The 25,729-nt window shown below is 39.0% G+C and overlaps 1 protein-coding gene across 5 annotated transcripts; it reads left to right on the top strand.

Annotated features, from left to right (window-relative positions):
* The first annotated feature begins 35 nt into the window (after window positions 1-35).
* On the top strand, window positions 36-25,690 carry LOC6493125 (calcium-binding protein E63-1). 5 transcript variants are annotated; one of them, XM_014908734.3, is made up of 7 exons: window positions 36-227; window positions 4,401-4,439; window positions 4,546-4,585; window positions 15,150-15,293; window positions 21,272-21,425; window positions 21,489-21,637; window positions 23,721-25,690. In XM_014908734.3, the coding sequence occupies exons 2-7, from the start codon at window positions 4,401-4,403 to the stop codon at window positions 23,741-23,743; spliced, it is 549 nt and encodes a 182-aa protein (XP_014764220.1). In that variant the 5' UTR covers window positions 36-227; the 3' UTR covers window positions 23,744-25,690. The 5 variants fall into 5 exon arrangements, with proteins under 5 accessions (XP_014764220.1, XP_001957095.1, XP_014764223.1 ...); XM_001957059.4 differs by lacking the exon at window positions 36-227 and adding an exon at window positions 1,519-2,012; XM_014908736.3 differs by lacking the exons at window positions 36-227; window positions 4,401-4,439; window positions 4,546-4,585 and adding exons at window positions 9,905-10,081; window positions 11,098-11,361.
* Window positions 25,691-25,729: the final 39 nt, after the last annotated feature.

Genomic DNA, 25,729 nt, shown 5'->3' with positions numbered 1-25,729 from the left:
TGAGTGATCAGTGGGCCGCCGAATAAACCGAACAACAGCCAGAGATCGTTGCACAGTTCAGAAAGTGTCGGCGGCAGCGGCAGTCGTTCTAAAAAAAGAGTCAAGAGGTCGCGTGCCCAGGCAACTCTTTCTTCGGGCGAGTGTTGTGCGATAGTGCTGTTAGAGTGTGCGTGTGTGTGTTGGCCAAGATTTCGGACCAAGAGGACAACAGTTCAAACCCGCTTGCCGTAAGTGCACTGGCTTCCGTTACATGGCACTATTACACAGTTTAGAGTTCAATTTGTTTGGCTTTCGACCTTGGTTGCTTTTCACGCTTCGTTTGGCCGCCTGGCAGTACTCGGGGGGCTGTTGTGTACCCAACGATGATATCACAGCACTGTCATTAAGCCCACAGCCCACCAAGTGCGACATTCCTGTTTGCCGATAACTAACTAAAGTTGCTAAAATATCAGCGTCAGAGTTCAGTTCCCAGAGTCATTAACACCCAGTTAAGATCGAACGCTTCCAGTTATTAAGCTAACGTTCCCCGTTCCGGCGTAAATCACGGGTTCTGGCCGAATAAATGGCAATTGTACCCTACAGCACCAAAGTTTCATAATATTTATCTAGCACGATCATAACATGAAATACACCCAGCACGATGTACAAACATGTATATTATATATGCCTATATGGTTTAAAAATAAACATTGTAAATATTTACATTGGAAATCTATAAAGAGCCAGAGACGCCGATTTCTTAGCCATAATAATTTCCTTGATTTTTTTTTTTTTGGCACACATTTTTGGTCAAAGGTTTTGTCAGTCTATCGCAATTTTTTTTTTTTATTGAGGAATAATTTGCATTCAATGAATAACTCGTAAAAGTTGGCTGTCTGTCCGCTACATTTATAAACTGATAATGATTGCATAAATAATCTCAATCCCGGTCCGGTTTCTTCTGCTTGAAACACACAAAAACTGAATCTACAATTTCTACAACATCTAGGGAAAAGTCACTCACTGATAATGGTAATTATAGGTTACAAGTTCAGTGACTGACCTGGGGTATTTGTATAATCTTTAATCACTTTAATAACTTTCTTCTAATTAAGCTAAAGTATGCTGATGATCACTGGGGCGCATTGATAAACAAATATGGGGAAACGTGTTTGGCCAAGTGCTTGTCCCATGCTTTCTTCTGATGGCACAGTTCTTTCTTTAGATACGAGTACATATAGCTTCGTCACAAGATCGGATATATATTTTCGATTTTTGCCGGCAGAGCTTGTTGACAACGACAGAGAGAGTGAGAGAGATCACTGTGAAATCGGTGCAGATAAATCAAAAAATTAAAATTAACAAAATGGCAATCCCAGAACGAGGCAAGATTTCAAAATATGTGTTCAAAAACATATAGCTCGGAGAGAGAATACCTCTCACGCTCGCCTTTCGCCTTTGCTCTATCTCGAACTTCGACAACATGTTCATTTTGGCTTTCGCTTTTTTTTTTTTTTTTGTATTTTTTTGGCAGCTTTTCGTTGGCATCGAAGCAGCGTAAAATGCTCAATATTGTTTGGGATTCCGAGGCGAGACGATCGTCGACAGAGTCGCGCGCGCTTTTCAAACAGAAATATATTCAGAAATTATACACAAAAGAACACGGTGACAAATCATCAATAATCCTCTAGACAAGAGTTAACATTTATCCATACAGAAAATAAAATCAAACAAAGAAACACAAATACACTTTATATTTGTGGAAAAAATTAGTGTTAAAACACTAGACTGAAAAGTACAAGTTAATACACATTTAAGTGCTTGTAAATACAGCGATAAAAACTAAACATATATAGAAACTAGGCCAACCGAGGCAAAAGTTTGATATTTTTTTGTTGCTTTTTTCGAAAAAAAAAAAAAAAAAAAATTACTCATACGCCACCGGCACCCAGCACTTGCTCGTTTGAAACACCTTTTTAGTCAGATCAGATTTTTGAATGAGCCCAATGAGCGGACTACGCCAACAACTGAAGGTAAGTTGAGAATTATCCCGATAATGAACCCGAAAAAAAAAACCTATTCCTTCCTCATCACAAACTAATGATCGACACGAATCAGAGGAATCGACTAAACCTGCTCGCATTTGTATAAATATTTACTTAATTGCTTTTCAATGGTGCCAACAACTTTCGTTCTCCGTCTGGCAGGTACTAAAGCTGCCCGAGCTATATACACAAATTTGTTTTTATTCCGTTTATGACGAGCAAATATTAATTGTGGCCCTCTCTTTTCTCGGGGCTACTTCTCGGGCTATAAATAATTTTAATAACAATATTGGTAATACATTGCGCGAGGGTCGCATAATATGGAAATTAGCTGATCGTATTTGTTAATTACGAAATCTCTCACCAAATATTTAGGCTAACCAAATGCCATTTAATGAAATTCAGTTTATTTGTGGATGTGAAATATTTATTTTGAACATGACACAAAAAGTAGGATCGGCCATAAATTATATTCTTAACGCTTAAAGTCCCGTAAACTCAGGGGCTATAAGTTAAGAGTTTGTTTCCTGATTTTAACAATCCCTTTGTAGACAAAGTTCCCATAATTACTCATTTTACAAACTTGCCCAAATTGAGTAGAACCCTCTCCGGCCTATTAAAGCCAGACAAGTGCTGAAAAGTCAGACAAAAATAAATCTCAAAGCGAATATAGAGACGAGAGTCTCATAAAGTTGTACCACAACATTGCATCCTATTTTCTTTTAGTAGGCAGTCATAAAATTTCTTCTCTGTCGCCTTCTATAACATTGTAGCCCAAAAACACATCATTAATGTGGAGAAACACACTGTCATCCATAAATGGGATGTGAATGCTGCGAAATGCTGAGATATATGCAGATTCCGGTGGTAAATTAGCTTTTCGTGTTCTGTGTCGTCTCATAATGGTTTCTTAATGTGAGCCAGTTGAAGACTTTCGTCGAACAAAGATTGCTGTACCAGTGCTTTTCAAGACATTAAAAAGTCGATTGTTTATCGCAATAGACGCATATATGCTCTGCCAATATAAACAATGGCGATTATTAACTTTTTCTTTACCTTGTCTGATTTGTATATTTTATAATCGTGTGAGCACACACTAATCGAGACAGTTAGCTTATGGGAATTTTTATTCACAGTTCTTTTCTATGGCTTCTATGGTTCTATGAGGTCCAAAGTTTCGATATATCTTCATCAAAATTCCCCATTGACGCGCCAACCGAAAAAAATTATATTTTGTCTGGATTTTGAGCAAAACAAGCTATAGATTTATGATTTTGGCAAGGCTTTGAGGAACATAAAAACAGATAATATCCGACAAACAGGTGAATTCGAGAAAAAAGTGTCAAAGAAAAATGCCATTAAAGGGGCATTAAAAACTCGTTGTCTATAAATTTATTAATTTGTTTACATTTTATGCGTCTTGGCACGTGAGCCAGGCCAAGTTGGCATCTGCCTTTGTATTGGCCAAGTTTTGATTAAGGTAACTAACCTGGGCCAAGGTTTTTTACATGGCAGTGTCTTTGGCATAACAATTACCATTTATGTTGGCTTGAATATTAAGAGGGAGAAACATACATTAAAGGTTGCAAGTTGTAAATATTTAAGCCATATAGCCTTCATTCATTACTGAAGATGTAATTAAAAATGTAATTATCAAGAAATAAAAGACCAAATTAAGGGAAAGTTAACAAAAAACCACACACGTTTAAATAAATAAAAGAATTAATATACTTGTGCCATTTTCCTGTGGCGCAAAATGCATTAATAATTTGTTTTGTTCTCGAAAATTGGTAAATTTGATCTTTTCATATACATATATAGTAGATATATATTTTTATTCGCCAATTGCCCGTTCGTTTCGGTAATTAATCAAAAATTGTTTAAATTCTTGCCATTGACTACGTAATTGGATTGGCCAATAAATAAATAAAAATCACGAAAACTTTCCTCGCCCCCCGCCAAGTTGAATCGAATAATTAGTGTATTCGAGCCTCTCATATTCGAGCCAAGTTAAGAGATTTATGTTCCATTGTATTTGACTTTAGGATTTAACTAAATGCATTTAGCCAGATCTTTTTTGTTGGCCTGAGATGTTCGGAATTCCTCGAAAATTTAAATAGATCAGAAAAACAACAAATGCGAGCAGTGGCTAAAATAACAACGTAATAGACAGAGTGTCAAAAATAAAAACACTAATAGACGAAATGTAAAAATATATATCACACACCCCCTCGAGACCTAGAAAATTTCCGCAGCGCTTAAGAGTATGCAATGGATTTTTGAACAGTTCTAGACTAACATTTTCGCTTGGCCGTAAGTCAATTAGTTAGCATACTATATTTAAATTTTATTTTGTTCTTATGATTTTCTTCTCAGATGCTGGGAACAGCTTTGCTGGGCAAACGGGCCACCAAGGTAAGTAAACATATAATTATTTCGCCCATTCCGGATCGGTTTATTTTGACTGGTCTCTGTATTTATTTGATTTTCACTTTCGCTTCGTTTGTTTTCCATTTCGCAGTCTGTCAAAAAGAAACCATTCACAGAGGTGGAAATCAAAGGTAAGTAACCAAAATCGAACCACAAATTACCGCGAAAATTGTTTACAAACAAAACAAAGAAAGTCCTCGACTAGTGACCTCTGATCTTCTCGGAAAACACCGTCCAGCTAAATATAGGTTAATATATTGTGCGGGCATTGTGTATTCATAATTATGGCTAATTTATGCTCAAAGATAAACAGGCCCACACTGCGTATACGCAATGAGTGCGAAGGTGCAAACTGTTTTTAGGCCGACATTTTCTGACCGCCTTTTGCATGTCGGCTAAATATAATTTCTGCATTCAGCCACTAATTTTAGACTTGGGACAAGTGCACTAAAGATAGGTATATACACTTTTTTGAGGAGTTTAGTGTAGCTATAATCTAATCATGATAGCCATAATCGAGTTGAAATTTAATTAACGCGCCTCCTTTTGAGGTGCGATAGTAGCCAAAAAAACAAATTATAGAAAGAGCGGATGAGATACCCGACACCCACATATCACGTGCCCAATTAGCAAACACATAAAGTTTTGAAAACAGAAAAAAAATAGAAGGAGATATACAATTTATATATGTAGAGCAATAATGATACCTGCTCTGCAAGTTTTCTGGGAATTCAACACCATACCCGATTTTGTTATAAAGGTGTTTGCCATTGAAAGACGAATCAGATAAGATGCTGTCGTTATTTGGCCAACTGATCCCACACCGCTCATGTGACACATTTTCCGGCTGACAAGCCAAACAAGTCGCTTTTTAATCGCTGCAGGCACTTTCATTTGACATTGATGTCAGTCAGTGATCTCCAGCAAATATTTGAGGCCACAGAAGTGCCACGAAAGTAGCGAGAAAAACAATCATAAATGTCGTATGAATGAGTCATGGGCCAAGGAGGGTCCTACTTTATACAAATTTTAGTATATCCCAGAGGTAACTGAAATTTTAATAAAATAAATAGTAAGTCTCTAAGAACAAATTTTTGTAAAATCTAGAAACCTAGCCCTCTTTAATTGTCTATTTTTGCCACTTTTGAGCCTTAAACGACTTCTAGTTTTACACTTTTATCTTACCAACTTATCAAGACAACCCATTGAAAAGTTGTTCCTCTCTTTTTGTGGGCTAAGGCCCCACTTGTAGCCTGTCTGATTGTCTCACTCAGCCGTGTAATCAGACAAATGAAATCAAGATAAGACCAATATTAAGAAGAACAATAATATGAGCAATAAAGACGAGAGTAAATACTATTACGACATATATATAATAGAACTTAATGAAATCAGACAACCCGCTGCTGGCCCATCCCTGTTCATACTACATACCCACACCCGTAACGCCCACAGTACCACCCACTACCTCCTACCGCCCAGCCAGATTTGGGCACTACAGCTGATAACTCTGTCAGTTATCTTCGGGGAGCGGTGGGAGTGGGGTGGTGCTATCACCCGGCCAAATGAAATATAATACAATATAGGAAAAAAAAAAAAAAAATACATAACGTCCGGGCTCTGGGTTAGTCCGTTTCATTCCCAGCCATTATCTTGGAGTTTTCGTAGATAAATCGCGAGGTAACGCTGGCATTCCTGCAGCATTATATTTCGCGCCCTAGCAGAGTATCGCCAGCTTATGTAGCGGTCGGAAGTGCCCTCTCGAGTGTCTCTCCCCAGCAGTGATTGATTGATTGATGAACCGATTGACTGACTGAGTGATTGAGTGATTGAATAACTGACTGATTGATAGTGCTACTAAGAATCATAAAAGAACGACCAGCCGATCGATTGTGCCTCAGAACGCTTTGCAAATATGAGCAAAGATGATAAGTGTGAGTATTATTTTGGAAAATTGGTCAGAAAGCGAACTTTAGTCACCGGTTATCGTTCACCTGGTTATCGATACATGCCCGAACCCCCGTTCGGAAACCAAAAATATTGCTAATTTGCCAACAGCAATCAACTTGGCGGGACATGGCCAATGTCAATTTGTCGCCACACTTGTAGAACTAATTAAACGTTTGTCAGCAGCAGCCACGTGTATGGTCTATTGGGCCCTCTCTTTCTACCGGAATAGCCCCTACTCTTTCTCTCTTATCGCGCGGAAAATTATCTTCCCAGTGTGTGATGGTGGGTGGGTGGGTGTGTGCTTCTTTCGGTGCGTGTTTGTTTCGGCTCGGCAGTTAATTTGTTGCCACTTTGCCGTTGATGGAACCTGACAGTCAAAGGCAGCAATATTTTCATTTATTTTTTTTTTCGCCAGTTTGCATTTATTTATGCTTATTTTTTTTGGTTTTTTTGATTTTAAGGGACCCCGGACACGCCTGCCACTTGATTTATGGTTACACAACGTTGACAGTTTTTTTTGTGCCTCAAAATTCACGGCTTGCTGCGGCTGCTCGAGCTAAATTATGGGCGGCAAGACAATTAGCCAAGAAAAATTTGAGAGTGAAAGTGAAAAATGAGAACGATTGTGCTGTACAATTTCAATTCTACTTTCAAAAGTGATTTATACGGGTTTCTTCTGTTATTTGATTTAAGAAAGCTGGTTACGATCTTTCAAAAAATCATAAAATCAAAAAATTGGCTTTTATTGATCTCAAAATCTGTATCTTCCTTACTGCCAGAAAATAAATACAGAGTCTGTGTGCCAGTTTTATCCAGATTCTTTATTAACATCACTTTAAAATAAGATAAGATTTAGATATATCGATACTTTTGTTTTTTTTTTTAATTTAAACATTTACTTTCCCACTATCTTTTAAAAAACCAAACCCACTTTAAGTTCTCACATTTTATTAAATTAAGCTGATTATCTGGCTTAAAATATCTTCATTATTGTCAATACTTAAATATACACTTTGTGTGCAATTTCCATATTGATGTACTGTAAAATTTTCAAAACCAAAACAAAGAACAATTTCGATATGAAAGGCGCTAATTTGGTCACGTAAATGGATTCAATAACAAAGCAAGATGAAAAATTGTTTTGTAGTCTGCTTCTGTGCGTGCCTCAGTCCTTGACCCCGCTCAGCAGCAACCATGCACTGCCCACCGACCTCCTATGCATCCCCACCCTTCCGACACCCCTTTTTTTTTTGGGGCTCGTTTAGCGGGCACGTTTTGTGTATGAAAGATTTTGATGACGGCAGTCGCCCTCGGATTGATTTTTGCATATTAATGCAGGACATTGAATCGGAATCCAGCTGCACTTACTCCCCGGAGCATTCGCGTGCACATGAGTGGCCTTGGGCATTTTGACGGCCCATAAAAAAAGGGAAAAGTCCACAGATAAAAAGCCAGAATCGCTTCTCTAATGGCCATCGCCTCGTAAAGGATAAATTTATGATGCATTTGCTGGCATTAAAAAAGCAAATATTAAGTCTTGCAGTTGAGATAACCATTTTCATATTAAAGGAGTAATATTCTTTTTAACTGCAAAATATTACAGGGAATACAAAATATACAGGGTTGATTTTAAGAAAGTAGCTGCTAGAATATAGACTTTAAAACCAAGAACAAATATGACTTAGGCCCTGTATTTAATAAATTTAATTTTTAGGCCTATAGTTTTTCTGCCAGTGCCATTAAAGTCTCTGGGAATGTGATTAGGCATTAAAATCCGACGCCTTAACCGATGTCAGGCCACAGTCCGTGGGTGGCGCCCTCTGGCGTTGGCACGTGACTTCATTTGTGTCTCACCCACGCCATATTATTTCTCTATTTTTTGTTGTATTTCACGCCTTTTGAAGGATTCGGGGCCTAGATAGTTAGTTATTCGGCGCCTAATACAATTTACGCCTCCGGGGAAAGTTTTTTTGCGGCGTAATTCGCATTTCTTGGTGAATCGGTGTCCTTATCCTTTTGAAAAGGCCATCGTCCTGTTAGGAAGCTGCACATATTGTGAACTCTATCTAACTAGGAATTTTTCCAATCGGCTTGCATTAAATTCTGCTGGCTGCCTCAAAGTTTTCGTAATTAATTTTCATTAAAAAGTTGTTTGCATTCGAGTTGAACGAACTGTGTGGAATGCTTTAAACAAAGAGATAAAAAAAGGAAGAGCCAACAGGACGTTTATAAAGGATTGTGGCTCGTTTGTTAAAGGGTTCCTTCAACCCGATGCCTTTGTTCCTACATTTTTAATGAAGTTAACTCTAAGGAGAGAAAATAAATTTCCCAATTGCTTCATTATAAATTTCAAGCTAATAGGCATAATAATATTCATTATCATATAAGCCCTCAATGCGTTTTAATTGAGAATTACATAAAAATCCAGAGATACCGTTGCATAAACCCTTAGGTATGCCCCGTGTCCATCTACCTTTCCCTTTCTGCCATTCCTGCGATAAAAACAACAACGTATTCGTTTTCCTTCATTTTGTTTTGTTCCACACATTCGCTGAGCCAAACAAACGGGCTTCCTCTGTATGGGTGCAAGCGAGAGGGCCATGACGAAAGAGAGACTCAGTCGGCTTCGTGCAATTCCAGCCAGAATAAATAGAGAGAGGTGCACCTTCGTGCATTGCCCCTTCGTTGCACAGAATGCAGTTTCCTCTTCGCTTTGTTGTTGTTGAGTGCAAGGTTACTGGAAGTCTTCTCCTTTTTTATGCATATTTTTTAAGGGGCTGCATACAGGGTGTATACGTAATATTTCCAACATGGCGTATACGTAATATTGTTTTGAACTTTTAGTATGTAATTAACTACTTTTATGATTCATTTAATAATACTTTTATGATTGTGCAATACTATTGAAAATTCTATTATATTCTTATTTGATAGTTAGAACCCTAAAAAATGTGTGGTCCCTAAGAATTTAAATTATAAACTGTATACATAATACCTTAAATGTGCACGGGTAAAAAGTAACTTGGCCTTCAAAAAAAATGATCATATGTATTCAAAAAAAGATAAAAAATATTACCCAAAAAGTCCTTCAAAAAGAAGGCGCCAAACCCCATCACGTGAATTCAGAGTCAAAAGCGAAAACCCCAAAAAACATTCCAATCAGTACTTTTCTCCTCTCTCTCTCTTTGCCTTTGGCATCATCGGTTCTCCGCTCTTTCTCCTTTTGTGCCACCGTTTCGCTCTGTGGAGAAGAACGTTATGAAAACAGAAGCAGCAACAAAAACAAAACAGAATTGTTGGTTGCCCTGGCGATGAATGAAATTCCGCCGATGCCCCCAAAGCTCCGTGTCTTGGTTTCGTGCGAAAATCCCGAAGGCTCTGTCGGCTCCCGACTAGCGGTAAATTGGGGCAGGGGCAAAAGGGGGGTTGGACCCGAGGCTGCTGCCAATGGGGTCTGCCATTCATGAGGTTCCTCCGAGTTATATGGCGTTCAGTTTCAGTTTCAGTTTCGAAGTCGACGCGTTAGCCAACAATAACGGTTGCGACGGATTGTCGCCAACTAACAAATAACCGCACTATCGTAGCGCTATCTCACTATCACTAATTCTACTCCTATCAAAATTCTTAATTCTTAATTTCTTGCATCTGCTGGCTAAGCAGTTACCGCTATAATCTTTGTAAGAATTTCAAAAATCGAGTTTAATTTCTTGTTTTGGTTTCGAAAGACACTCCCCCGCCAAATAGTTTTGAGTTGAGTGCGCGTAATTGAGGCGTAACTTGTGTCCTTGAAGTGCCAGTCGATGAGCCTGTCGTGGTCTTGGTCCTGGCCTGGCCAGGACTCGAAAGCCAAAGAACTGAAACCAGGACACCCAAAAGGAGTCTGTTATGTCACTCGACACTTTTCCGATGCATTATGCACATGCCAAGAGTGGTAATTGGATGACAAATGCGAGGATGAGTCAATATAGTGGATAGTGTTCCTATCTGATGATGGGTGTCAGATATTATAATTCACGATGGGAAAAGCCTGGCAGTCGGATATGGCGAAATTAGTTGGGCCAGGTTCCTAATTAGTTATCTAGACAGGGTGAAATCAAAATAACTTTATCAGAAATGACTAATAAATGGCTCAAAGTGCTTTAAACTTTAAGGATAGTATCTGATGCCTTGATGCATTGCCTTCTTGAAGAAACTTCTGTAATCAAGTTAGCTCTCTCGGCACTGCCAATAAAATCTCACTTTGCATTCCCACCGACGTGTATTTATTGGCCTTAAGAGAGAAATGGCTGTCAGGCTGCATAATTATTGAAATATCAGGTCTGGGGAAACTCGGCCAGCGACGGGCGATAAATTGAAGAAAGCCGACAAGTGTCGGGACACTTGATTGGGAGGGATTGATGGAAAATAAAACAAAAGCACCCCAGCACATGGCAAAATAATGGGCCCTGACCCTGAAATGAGGGGATTGGGGGTGGCGTTGCCATTTGACCTCATTCGGTCATGATTTGTGCAATTAATTGCAATTAAAGCACCAGAGGGGGGAGTGTACGAAACCAAATCAAGAAGATTATATTATTTCTGAATTGTTTTTGCCGTTGTTCTGCCAAGATCAACAGTATTCGGTTAATGATTCCTATCGGCAAGCCCCATTCCGATTTTCATTTCCCTCTTGGATATTTCTGATATTTTAAAGCTATTTTGAGGATAAACAAATCGCAGACGTTACTCATACGCCCCGTGAACAGAGACACAAGCGAGCACCACACATCCGCAAAAAGTAAAAGTCATAATTGCCGGGCAGCAAAAAACAGTGCGATAATAACAAATAAACAGGCGTCCAGAGGCGTCAAAAAAAAAACACAAAAACACTATATCTATTAATACTAAATAGAAACAATAGCAAAAAAACTTAAAATGGATCACAAAGCAATCGCAAGTCAAGTGCGAGGTGAGCTAAGTATGGAACATAATATATTTTCTTTTATTTTGTGTTGAATAAAATACATGTAATACTATTTTGTCTTTCCTTTTTTTTTTATAACTATCTATAATTTCCACGATAGTGCTAACCAGGCACCTGACACTCGCATGTTGCTAGGGGAGTGCGAAACAATTATCTCTGGAAATCAATATGCTTGTTTACTGACTATGTTTAAAATACAAATTATAACAGTGGCTGCAGGCGGGCTGCTATAATCATCAAAAAGAATCGTGTGTCATGCCAAATCAGCTACCAGCCACCAGCTACCAGCCACCCACACGAATCAAACAAATGCCCAAACCCAAATACACGGGCCAGCACAATCAACGGAATTTCCAATCTAATCAGCACGACAACTTTCTACGCTGTTATTGTTTTCATTATTTCCTTTTGCTGATTTTTCGAGGAATTATCATACATTATATCTTATCGTAGGGACTCCCACAAAGACCTTTATTATTTCCTTTTATCATTATTACTTTTATAAGGCTAGGTTCTTAATTAAAGGTTTTCCAAAAAAAAAGAGATATTTCAATTCTGACTATAGTATTTCCCAGTTTCATTTTCCTTAGCTCTTCCAACTTCATTTTCAACTCCGAGTCCTGTGCCACATCCTGGCACAACCACTCTCCACTTCTCTGATATGTGTGTGACAAATAGACGTCCTCGCAGCAACGCCCTCGCCCACTTCAATTTGACACGTTTGAAGTGTTGAAAAGCTCGCGCAAAACGTCCCAGCCGCGTCCTTTATGCAGGATAATTTAATTTCAGCCGGAACATAAAAGGGGATTAATATCGCAATTGCCAGGCTATTAATAGTCATGGAAATTCAAAATACAAAATGGAAACAAGCTATACTCAGATTTGGATTTATTAACAGTCATGGTTGAACTTTAAATTTTAAAGCCCGATAGCGCAAGTATCAAGATAGCTGAAAGGTTAAACCAAGAAAATATTATAAATATTATGAAATATATCCTTAGCCTTGGTAAAGGCCAAAAATGATGGCCGAACTTGGCACTGCCGCCACAGAGTCGAACGCGGGTGCGGCTGTTGTAAGCCACATTTCATGGTCACTTTGGCTTCTGCATATAGCCATTTCCATTTCCTTCTATTGCAGCAAATCTTTCGACAATATATATGTGGGTTTTCCACCAAAAACTTTCCAAGCTAAAAAACTTTTCGCTCTTAAGCATTATTTACGACACAGCCGAGCTGAGCGGAGAACTGCAAGTGCAATTTATATGTATGGATGTCGGCAAGTTTGCTTCCAACTCAATTACACTTCTTCTACCAAAAAAACGAGACCCCGGGGAGGCACTAAAGAGTCTGCCGAGATTCTCAGCAATGCAATGCAATTATCAAGTTCATTGACAACGGGGAAAAATAAACGGCAATGTAGGGTCGGACGGCGGACGGCAGACGGCGGACGGGCAAACCCAAACAGACAACGAACAACAAATGTTTTTCATTCACTTTCCCCGCTAAAAGTTTTATTGCTCGAGTGCAGCGGCAAATAAGGGGAAACTGGCTCACATTTGGCAGGACAAGGAGTATATGTGGAGGTTTCTACAGAGAGAGAATCTTTTAAGTAGTTTTGGCTAAAAATTTCAAGAGATCTGAAGAAGCTATAGTATCAGTCTTGAAAAAGACATATAAACTATATTAGAAACTATAATGATACTAAACTCTTATAGAGGGTAAAATATATAAAATTATGTAACTATTTTAATTGTTTCTTTCTCTGCACATGTCCTTTCAATTAGTTATAGCGACACTTACAGATTGCTAACTTTTTGCCACAGCGCACTTTCACTTTGTCATGGAAATGTTGGGAATTTTCCGGGGAAAGTCAGAAGGAGAAAGGGGAAAGGCCAGCAGTGAGTTGTTGACAACTGAAGTTAGTCTTTGTCTCGATTTAATAAGGCAATTAAAAACTTTCGCTAATTGCTAATTCCAACACTTTGTGCCGACAGTGTCCAGATTGGTTATTTGCCAAAGGGGGCGCTCCCCCAATGACAGTATCAGGAACTTTCCATTCGAACTAGAATTAGAAAAAAATAGAAATAGATACAATTTTAAAGTAAAAGTTCGTATGAAAAACTAATTTGAATTTGCTTTGGAGGAAGGAGTGTAGAAAGGCGGCGACAGTGAGTTAACTAGATGCCAATAAAATGCACCGGGGACGAGACAGGATAGGCTACCAGGCGGTAACCTCAATATGTTCCAGTCCCGACACCTGTCATCCCATCCCTCACATCCTGGCAAGCTGCAGACACAGCACTGTGAAATATTGGTGTCAATGTGTCAATATTTGAAGTATAAACACGTGTGCAATTACAAACTATACAAGTATCGCACACCACCGCACCGCCCGCAGGACCCTCTTGGGAGAAAGGGATGGTTCTATAGCTGTGGGTGTATGTGGTCGTATTAACAAAGCAACGGCGAACGGAAGTGCTCTACATACGGCGGAAAAGAGTGGCAAGAGGGCCAGAGGCAGGAGGCAGGAGGGCCGGGAAAGCGGCTTTGCCCCAAAGCAATTTACATGCAATTTTCGCATATCTTCTTTCCCTTTTCCATTCTTCCTGCGCAATGGGTGACTGCTTTTAAAGGATTTTCTATTCCTTCTCTGGTCTAAAATTCATTCAATTCTTGTATGTTCTCTTTCTTAAAAAAAAAAACAGCACTGCCAGGAATTAAAGCCTTAAAGTCTAAGAAGTATATATCAGGTGATAAAAAATAGATTTAGTTTCTTAAAGGTTACCAATGTCTATCAAAAACTGTATCCTTTGAAAAATTACAATATTCCCCAAAAAGTTATGCATAACAAATTGCACGCAAAGTTATGCACAATTGGTAGCATTACAAGTTTTTTGGCTAAAAGGCTGTATTTATGGCCTGTTTCGGGCAGGCCAATTGCAAGTTTGATCGATTTGGCATTGGGGCCGAGGAGTCGCACCCTAGACAGAGGTTTTTATGGCTGGTGTTGAGGTTTAGGTCTTGGTTTCTTGCTCCTTGGCTCTTGGCGTGCCGCAGAGAAGGCCATCGCAAGGCCTTAATTATTGTGCAAGGCCCTCGGCCCGCCCACCACTTTTCACAAATTCCGAATAAGAGTTTTAAGCCAGCAATTTCCGCCTTGGGTTTAGCAAACGCCTGAAAGCATGCAGCGTTTTTTTTTGTTTTTGCCCCACAAACAATTCAAATGGCAAACTGGAGAAAAACAAGTAAATTCCACCCTATCAGGCGATAAACAATTTGTAATGTTTTTCAATGTTTTTCGCATGTTCCATAACTTTTCCAGATGCAGTAGCAAAAAAAGTAAAATAAATAACACGCCACAAGAAATCACGCATTTCCCCAAAAACTGGCTTTGATTTTTACGACTCGCCATTCCCCAAATGTACAAACATATATAATATGTATGTTTTCCCTTTTTGTGGCAAATATACTGTTGGAAAGGAGGTTGGGAACATGGCCCAGAGCTTAAGACGCAATTTGTGTCCTGCTGATATGTAAATACTTATGTGGCCTGTGTAGGCCGATGTGGCCCACACGGCGAATACTTAATTTCCTTTTTTCGGGCAAAATCACAGAACTGAAAAGGGGTTGAGGTATATATTAAGTAAATGCCTAAAGCAATCGTTTCTGAGAAGCGTTTATGAGACTTTTCGTCAGAACACTTGATAAATGTATATGGAATAAGTGGCTATTTGGAAATCTTTTACTTTAATAATAATCGCTTTATTTAATTTATTTTTCAGACCTACGCACAGCATTCGATCTACTAGACAGAAATCGTGACGGTCGCGTCACTGCCAACGAGCTGCAGTTTATGCTAAAGAACCTGGGCATTAATGTGCGTGATGAAATCATACACGATCTCATACGTGAGGCCAGCCACTCAGGTAAGTGCCACTTGCACCAGAAACCTGCAACCAACAAGCAAAAACGCAAAAGCAACATGCCACTTCAACTGGCCCTTTCAACGCCCATCACCCCACTATCCTATCCCAGTGACAACCTGTGGCAGCCAGTGGAAGTGCAACAGTTATGCCCTCGGAAGGGGTTTTTGTTTGTCGACTCTTTAATAATTCACCGCCGTTGTGGGGCAGTTGAAAGAGGCCGTCGGGAAAGGTTAATTAAACCCATCGAGGCATGTCGTCGATTGGTTATGCCCGGCATTTAATCAAGTTTAGCCCTGAATGTTAGCAATCGCTGATAATTTCCCCAGAGAAAGTCCTATTGAATAATTCAATTCCCGGGTAACGTCTATTTTAACAACTTTTAACTGAGTTAAGAGAGTGGACATGGCTTTAAGCCAATTTCATTTGTTTCCATCGTGACGGCCGAAGCTTTTCCCATTTAATTTACTCGTTACGAAATGCAATTTTTATTATAGAAATTCCCCAGTCCATCACAGTCCAGGGAAGCTGTAATAGAATTTTTCTTTTAATCCGAATAAGGATGTTGGGGGGAGGCAGGGACTGTGGGTTGTATCTTCCGGTTTGTTGCATTCTTACGAGGTTGAAAATTCAGACAATTTATTTTTCATTCATAAAACTCAGCAAGCGATGCATATTAAAATTGAATCAGGCCAAGCTGGCAGAAAATTGAATTTCCTCCATTAAAATGTAATTGTAGTCTAGGCCACAACGTGTACGTGTCAATAATGGACTTATCCTTAAATGGGTAGAAAGTAATTTAAATAATATGGTACACTGAACGATTTATCCTCATTGTTAGTATAAATAACAAAACAAACAATAAGCCTTGACAGAGTCCTTTTTGGGGTCATTTTTGTTTGCCAACTGACATTGCTATTTGATTTTGACTTAATCGTCCTTCAGGTATTTAAATATTGGCCAACTCTTATCAACGATATCGGCTCAGTGCAAATTCTGTAAATTTAAACTCGGTCACGTACAGGATCCGTGGTGCAGGGAGGATGAGTGGCAAGGAGGGCGTGTGGCAAGGCGGGTGGCAAGTGACATTTATCATATAACAACGGGCAACTGTTGCTGACATTCCCCACCAGACTGGCCAGGAGGAGTGGTGGGGAAACATCTCCAGTGATGCCTGCCACCGGCAGACGAGACGAGTGTTGCAGCCACGCCCTCACCCACACACACACACACCCATATGATTGTGTCCTGTAAGCTGACAGCTAACATTGCAACCAACATGTGCCAGACAGACAAAATAAAAGCTGGCTCTGGCAATGCAAATAAGAAGTTATTTGGAATTCAAACCAAAAAAAGAGCTGTCACCTGAAACTCAAAAGGCTTACCAATTATTTTCAGCCAAAAACCATAAATATAATATTATTAAGTTAAATTCTTCTTAGATATTGGTTTTTGGTCGTATCATTGTCGCAACTTAATATCCCAGAACAAAGTTTCAGAGTCTTTGGAAGTTGGCGAAGTCTCAGCGAAAATCTCCAATATCCGCTTGATGGCCACTTCACAACTTTTCGTGGATTTTGAAATGCATATTAAGCAGGTCCTTGAACCCAATCAGAGGCAACCAAGCAACCATAAAGTGGCAGCAACTTTTCCACGAAATGCCATCAATTGGCCAGCAGAGACAAAGACTGCCGCAGTTTCTTGGCCAGTGTTTCGATTGAATGTGTCTTAAAGCGTGCACTTTATGGCTTCATTAACATTCCTGGGGCTTCAATGACACTCGCGAGGTCGCGGGGTCTCCCCGAGTGTCAAGAGTGGCAAGAAACGCTGATTTAGCCATTCGTCCAGTGCTAAGTGACCACCTGGCGGAGCCTTTTTTCTTCTACTTATTTATGCGTGTCCTTATCGGGGCAGGATACCCGCACGCAAGCAACAGTTTTTTGCTTTGGGTTTTTCTTCTGTTTTCCATTTATTCTTGGATTTTTGTTGTGGGGTCAATTGCCGCTTAAGGAGACCGTACATTGACAATTTATGTTCGGTGACATTTTGCGGCATTTAAAAATAATTGTCGCCACTGCTGGCCTTTCCAACGCAATTAATTTCGATTGTCCGGTAGCAGGATGTTCGCACAGATGTGATTTTTAGGCTGTTAGGCTTTTAGGCGCTAAAATCCCCATAAAAGCCATGGCCGACAGCCGGTAGGCCATTAAATTGCCTATTAGGCAGTTGTTAAGTGTCAAAGCCATGCCCACAGGGAATCTCTTTGCCTCGGTGTTGCGTTAAATTAGTTTCCCGCAACCACATTTCACATTAGCCACAACTGTCGGAGCCGCAACAATTGCAACACCACCCGACCCGAGCCACCCATTCTGCCACCCGTTTTGCATTTGCAGATGGAGCCCTAATCGAATTTCTAGAGAGTCAAGGCTTCAAGTACATTTTGCATAACCAATAGCCAGAGGTCCTTCGAAGTCCGAAGTCCTTCGAAATGGCCCGAAAGTTAAATACAGCTTAAAATACCAACACCGAAAAATCCAAACGAAAATTGCTGACTGGCTGGGAAAGCGAGTGGAGAAAATGTAAGAAAGTGCCCCCGAAATGGGCCACAGACATGAAAATCATCAGATAAGAGGTGCCAGAGAAGGAGTTATAAGTTCAAAGTTCATCTGAGATCCCCTCTGAAAAATCGCTGCCTTGAACTGCATTCCTGAGGCGAAAGAATTTTGCCATTAGGAGCAGACATTGCACATACGCAGCGTTGGCCGGGGCAGAGCTTCCTTTTGACTGAATTTAATTAATGGCCAGCTGCCAGGTAATTTATTGGCCATCAAAGGCAGTCCCTCGAAAGTGTGTGAGTGTGTAAAGTGTGCCTGTGTGTAAGTCAGCGTTTATTGCCTGTTTTACAAGCTCAAATGTGGCCAAAATACACACATCCATTGGACGTCCTCAGTTCACGTCGCTGCACTGCAAAGCAACAATCAAACAATTGAGGAAGCATGTGGGCCCCTCTCCCACACCAATACACTTACAGTATTGCTTCCGTTTCCGGTTGTTGCCATTAGAGAGCAGCGACGTTCCCATGTACCTGTTTTCTAGAGTGGAACATATATGTAAAATATGTAACAAAATAATCATTTAAAATGATATACCTTATACTTTAAACTATTATATTTAAAATTCGGGACAAAATATTCAAAATTATGTAACACTGTACTCGTTATGTGACCTCTGCCAGCCGACAACTTGCCACATTGGCCAATAATTGATTACACTTTGGCATGAAGTTGTTGCCACACACCTCCACAGATCCTGCGCATCCTGCCACCCACCCAACTACTCCCCCTGAGGGTAGTGCACTGCCACACCGCAGAGGCCATTTGTTATGCCTGTTGTCGGCTCTGTCACTTGGCCAGAACAGCTTTTAGGTCCTGTGATTGAAATAGTTGCATCCCAAATGTGGCATTGCCGTTTAAAATTCTTGATTTAATTATTTCGCCACCTTTGATTGATTAAGTTGGTTGCTTTTTGGAGAAACCCACACACCACCAGCACAAACTACATCTATAAATTCCAGTTTAGAGAGTCCTTTCTCCTGGCATCGATCAATGCCAGGACGAACTTGCAAACTGCAGGTCAAGCTTGAAAATTCGTTTCATTGCTTAACGAGGCGAGTGAGCAGAAACATATGTAACAGGAGTGGCGGCTCCTGCACAGGACATGCTGCACGCAAGGCAGGACATTACCGAAATGTGCGACAAAACAGTCGCTGGCAGAAACGCCCTCGATGGCAATGCCAAGGCATGTCCTTATGCCACATAAAGCTTTAAGAGAGCTGCAAAAAAAAAAAGGACGTCAGGCGATGACAATGGCGGCAACGGCAACGGCAACGACAACATCAACATACACACACATATAAGCAAGCCATTTTCATTATCCTTGGACTTGTCCTTTCCGCAGACAGACACAGACGTTGGCGGAGATAGACGCCGAGAGATAGAGATAATGTGCATTTAGTTTTGTATTTAAAAAAAAATAGGAAGAAAGGCAAAGGAAGGCCTCTCAAGTATGGGGCTCGGCACTTGGGAAATGTTATTTGAAAAAAAAGGAAAACCAACATGAAAAGCCGACAATCTCCAGAAAGAACCTAAACAAGAGTTATGAACAAGTATAAGATACTAATGGCTGGAAAAATCTATTCAATAATTCTTTATTTAAATTTTAACTTAATTAGCATGAATAATATCTACTAAAAGAAGACAGAAATTATATATAATAAGTAAATTATAATTATTCATAGCTATTATTTCAACCCTGACTGTGCCACAATATCCTGTGCCAATGACAACTGGCGGGTTGAGGACTCTCGAGGTTGAGACCCGCTAAGCACAAATGAAAATATTTTTCAAGCAGCCAACACAAATGTCACCCAGATGTCAGTCCGACAAGAGTAGCAGGAAAACCATCAGCAGGAAAATGCTTAGAAAACGGCACAAGAACATGGCCCGGGCTGAGCTCCATGATGACAATAATGGGTTCTGCAAGACCATTTTTTTTTGGGGCTGGCAGTGTTGGGGGTGCAACATATGAGCAAATACCCAAAGCAATCATTCTGATATGTTGATGTGTTGACGATGGAACAATATTTGTATCAAGTTTCGTATCAAGCCTGAATAGCTTCGGGCCAAGGAACTTTATGGGGACTTGGCCTGGTTTAATTGATGCAAAATGGCCATCGGGTTGTTTGACCCTTAATGTGTTTTTGATGCCAACCACGCAAAAAATAAGTAGAAAAAGTTATTTTTCGTAATTACCAGATGGCTATTCTTTCCTATGGTTCTAGTTTTTAAGCTTTGCATCAAAATAATTATATGTATCTGATTTACAATTCAATTTTGTCCAACTTTGTGTTCTTTATTGACATTTAATTTAATTAAATTACGTATTTATTCTCGTCTTTCAAGTTTGTGCGACCCACAAATAAATTAGCAATTCTAATTATGATATCTCGGTTTGGTCAAACAAATTGCAATTAGAAATGATAGATACAAAAAATGCCAGACCTTTCTCTCTTCTTTTCGGGGCGGCTTTCTACCAAAATTTATGCCAGCTTAGATTATCGCAGATTTTAACTTCATTTTCGTTTCCATTCACACAGAGACGGTTCTCTTTTCGGCTTGTTTTCATGTGTTTTTTTTACTGTTCGTTACCATTTTTATTATCATGGATTTTTTTTGTGTTCGGTACTCTGAAGGTCAAGGACGAAGAGCCAAACGCCATATCTTCTGCGTTTAATTATAAAAGTTTCAGAGGCAGTAGCAGAAAGTTGAGTCAGTCACTGGCAGCTTCGGCTTAGGAATTTCCCTTAGCCTGGCTTTTGATTTTGGATTTTCTTGGTTTTCTTTCTCGTTTCGTTCATTTTTTTCCTCCTATTTTTTTTTTCTTTTTGGTTAATGGTTTCCCAGAGAGATCTCAGCCGGAAATGCTTCTGACAATGCCACCTGGGTGCACAAAAGTAGGCAACATTTGAATTGCGACGAAGATGCAGGAAGCCCGAAAGAGCATGTCCTGCCAACAACAAAGGATGTCCTCGTTGCGGCGGATTGAGGCGTGTAAACATTTTCGCCAAGCGAGTGGGCTGAAGGGCCAACAACAATGCAGAAATGCATTTCATTTTATATATATCTTTTTTTTATTTGCCAACACTTTTTAGTGAAAATGTTTCCAGCTTTAGGTGAGGCGGATAATAGGGAATTTTCTAAAGGATTAAAACTATAATACTATTTAATGGGTAATTGTGTTGTTACGGATTAAAATTGTGCGAAATTAACATATTTTCCTTTTAAGAAGCTCCAGAATTATGGGGTTTATTTTAACTATATTTTCAGCGTATTTTTTCCAGATTTTGCTTTTGTTTTTTGTTTTCTTGGCAACTTTGTTTTTCACTTTACTTTCACGCTCCTCCTCTGGTCTTCCGCTTACAGGCAATGGCTTAATCAACGAGGCCGAGTTCCTGCAATGGGTTGGCAGGATCCAAGCCCTGCGGGATGAGCAGCAGCAACATGAGGAGAGCGCCAGCAACAGCAAGCCGGCGGACGAGGCCGATGATGTCACCGAGGACTTGATAGCCGCATTTAGGTGAGTCCTTGTGCTTAGATCCCATAACTATCTAGAATCTCTGGCATCACATTTTATCCTTAGAGTATTCGATCGTGATGGTAATGGATTTATAACTCGCGACGAGCTGCAGACCGCCATGGAGATGATTGGGGAGCCCTTGAACGAGGCGCAGCTGGAGCAGCTCCTGGCCATCGCCGACTTGGATCAGGATGGCCGCATCAATTACGAGGGTGAGTGCAGCCGCAGACAAAGGACACTGCTGACGCAGGCGTCCAAGCGGAAGGACATGCATGTATACCAGAGAAATAAGAGAGAAATTGAACTGAATTGAAATTATTTTTTTAAATGTTTATGTAAGGAGTACTGACCTTGTTGCTTCAAAAAGTAAATGTTCTGTTTAATTTTATTTGCAAGAGCCCTCATAAAAAAGCCACAAGGACGCATATGCTTTCTCAGATTCAACTGCAGCTGTGGCTGTCTGAGCGTTAAGTTAATCAAGTGGTAGCATAAAATATGGCAACCTCCCGCGTCAATATTTGTCCATCGCACCGAAAATGCTACGCCCATAAATCAGCCAGACAAACACGGCGACAATAAAGTTTATTAACCCTGAGTAATGCCAACAGGAGGAATGGTTCACCTAAAACGACAGAAGGTTAACTTGTTTGTTTACTCGTAAAAGTTTTTATGCCCAGCACTTACTAGCAAATTAGCATGCCCTAGGTCTTAGGTGATTAAGCCCTCTAGTGATCTTTAGAAAACTTTTCTATAGGGCCAATCAGTTCAAAAGATTCTCCATTTAAAAGGATAATTATAAGGTATCTCAAAGTCGCCCTCACGCAGAAAAGCCAAAAAAGTCTACGGGTCTTTCAGACATAAAAAACTTTTCGGCTGAGCCAATGTAAGTAGTTTAAGAAAAATAAACAAAAAATATAGCAAGAGACTATAATGCAGTTGACCTTGAATGAAGTGGAATAAGAGCTCTAGGCACTGAGGTTTACCTCAGGATCCTCCTGTCCTTTGTAATTCTGCACTTACAGCAAAAAAGGCAGCACAGAATTCCCTTGCGTGGCATTAAATTGGTTTAATAAACTTAAACTAATACGGGGACATGCACAAATACAAACACAAACACACACATACAACCACTAACAGAGACTCGAGTGTCCTCTCAGCCCGTATGTATGCTTTGTTTTTTTTTTTTTTGTATTTTCCCTCTTGTAGAGGTGTGTGCGTGTGTTTGCCGGGCTTGGAATCCCTTGTATCATTAGGTTCATATGCCATCGCCTTGCTGGTTGATACTTTGACCTTGTAACGCATTGACATGTCACCCACCCACTCTGGAGGACAGTCAAAAAAAATATTATAACTTGTTTTTGGAAAAAAATTTGCGTTTTTTTTTCATCCTTGCTTGACGGTTAATAGTTAATAGTTTTCTTTTCTTAACGTCTTTTAGGGTGTTTACTTACAACACCTAAGGTAATACACTTTTAAATAATTATGTAGATAATTTTCTTTGAGTGCACTTATCGAGTCCAGTTCAGCAAAGTACTGGCCCAGCCCGCTTCTCGCCCATGCCATTCATTTGTTTGCTGGCATCTGCAATTTATTTACTCATTTTGCTGGTTTCGATGCCGTTGCCTTTACTTTAGTCTATTTACTTTGCACCGGCATCATCAACTATATCGACATCCGACCAGTACACTATATAGAGCACACACTGCGTATACGCAACGCCTTTGCGTTTGATTTTTTTTCGCTGACACTGCATTGCGGTGAAGGACGAAAAAATTGGAGGATAGGCCAGAGCGGAGCAACACGTACACCGTCTTCGGAGAATCAGCTCCGTGGGATTTTAGGTCATAAAAAAAAACCATAGGGAACGGAGGCGTGATTACCCCGCCCTGGGCGACAGTTTATGTAGTAGGGTTATTTTTCATCTGAAAAAGGTTTTGGTCGTTGGATGGTCATTCAATTGTCAGGGGAGATGGTACTTCATCACAAATCTGTTTTATTGCTATCAATTTTATCAGCAAATTGACTGAAATTGCGATTAACTGTTGTCTAAGGAATAGAAGGTTATGGGCGAGTGGCAATAATGAAAATATAATTTTTTCAGAGGGGACTCTCGCGAAAAATTTTTAATTCTTCGGGTGCAGTTCGTTATCTATCTAGATGACCGGCCTGGCCACAGTAAAGTTTAAGCTAAAATATGTAACGATTGTAATATGTAACGCCTCATAAAATGAAATAGAAACCTTAGTAATTACTTTTTTGTAACATTCCTTTCCCTTTCATTATTTTTAATTGCAGAATTCACGAGACTTCTGCTCTAAGCAATTTACGCCTGACATGGAGACATGGTCGAGACCACGAGCCCCAAAAAACAATTGCAAGTGGAATGCCAAGCGAGTTACCCCTTCAGCATAATTGTTAAGCTATTAAGAATATACTCAGACATGCAGAAAATAATGATGCAATACAAAATTTGCAGAAAATAATTGTTTAAAATTTTATACAAACCAAAAACAAACAAAAAATATCTATATATTTATACAAAGGGTATGAAGAAAAATGTGCAAGGCAGGCCACACAGATACACACCCATACTAGCAAACATTATAAAGTTTTCGTTTCATCAAACACCCAAAAGAACACACAAGCATTTTCATATGTAAATTAGTTTCAAAGTTTTGTCGATTCTAAAATGTAAAACATTCATTTTGTCTATGAATTAAGGTAATTACGGAAACAAAGTTAAAATGGAAAAGTTAAGAATTATTTTTCTAGACGATTGGCGAAAAATTGTTTAACCAACACAGACACACATACACCTACACACACACACATACATAAACAAAACATAAAAATATAAATGCATATTCGGATAAGTCTGAGCGCGTGAGTGATATTGTGTTTAGGGTGCTGCAAAAACAAAAAGCAAGCATAAATAATAAAAATATGTAAAGTCTTCAATGGAATAACGAAATAAAGATGATGACAACTTGCCCTACCAGGTCATATATATTATAAACTCTAATATACTTGCAGATTCTACAAATAAGATCAGAACTTATTCGATGTAATGTGCAACTAAATGTTTATAAAATGTATGATCCTGTAAAGGATTCAGTTTATCAACATCCTAATATCTAAATTCAATGAAAGATTATCAGATATATATTCATATATTTGTATTTTATTGTAGTTATGCTGCTTTCAATGTATGCGTGTTTCAATACCCCCCAAAACAAACAAAAATTGTTTCAAAATTGTTTAGGCTAAGAAAATAAATGTTAACAATTTATATAAGAAAACCAAACACTTAATTTCTGTTGGGAAGTTACTTAGGCATTAAATACCATAATCTATAAAGTTAAAGAACGAAAAAAAGCTAAACATTTTGGAAAATAACATTTTCGTGTTCAGAAATATTTAAAATCAAGGTCGAGGCCAAGAAATGTTGGTACCAATTCAAAATCTAGTCAAAAATTCATCTTAGTTTGTTTATTTTGTTTGCGAAATTAAAGTCCATTGCATATTGCCGTCCCATAGATAAAAAAATATATATATTTTTTTAAGGATTATCCAGTCATCCAAGGCATTGCGGTTTCAAAATTGTTTTTTTGATTCTTTCATCCTGTTTTGATACAAATTTAGAGCAGATAATATAACAAAGAATATAAAATTCCAAAAATAAAAACATTCAACAAAAGTGCTCTTTTAAAATTCAGTGAAATGAAAATTGAAATATTCAAAATATATATATATTTGTATTAGAACATTATATTTATGGGTAAACAAAGCAAAGTAAAAAATATATAAATCAGGTCAAAGGTACAAATAGTCAAATGGGTGTAACGAGGAGAGGAAACCACAACTTTTGTATGGTATTTACAAACAGGACTACAATGGCAAAAAAAACGAATATAAAATCGAAAAATCAAAAACTTTTCAAAAAACGCAACTGTAACCCAAGCAAAACGATATGTATTTCATTCTAGTAGTTTTTTATGACCTCTAAATGTGCTTAACAACTATATGCAGGACTATATACCTACCCTAACCATTAATAATTATTAATTAATTAATTATTAATACCTAAAAAATATATATATTATATTTACTGGATACAACACGGAACACACAACAACAACTAAGACATTATCTATATGCATAACTAAAGTGGTAGACATTTCGTTTAGGTCTTTATAATTTAAAACTGCAGTCGCGAATCGGAAATCGTGATTGAATATAATAAACATCGGTACACCAACGCTCAACAAATGTTTTATTTCTCAAATGATGTGGTCTAGTAGCCC

Source organism: Drosophila ananassae, chromosome 2R, assembly GCF_017639315.1.
Source record: "Drosophila ananassae strain 14024-0371.13 chromosome 2R, ASM1763931v2, whole genome shotgun sequence".
NCBI classification, from domain to species: domain Eukaryota; kingdom Metazoa; phylum Arthropoda; class Insecta; order Diptera; family Drosophilidae; genus Drosophila; species Drosophila ananassae.
This window is presented reverse-complemented; position numbering and strand designations above follow the sequence as displayed.

Coding starts and splice junctions, on each gene's coding strand:
- LOC6493125 (XM_001957059.4), top strand. CDS start 1,977: ATGAGCCCAATGAGCGGACTACGCCAACAACTGAAG. Junction 4,440..4,545: donor TGGGCAAACGGGCCACCAAG/GTAAGTAAACAT, acceptor TCCATTTCGCAG/TCTGTCAAAAAGAAACCATT. Junction 21,426..21,488: donor GACTTGATAGCCGCATTTAG/GTGAGTCCTTGT, acceptor TTTTATCCTTAG/AGTATTCGATCGTGATGGTA.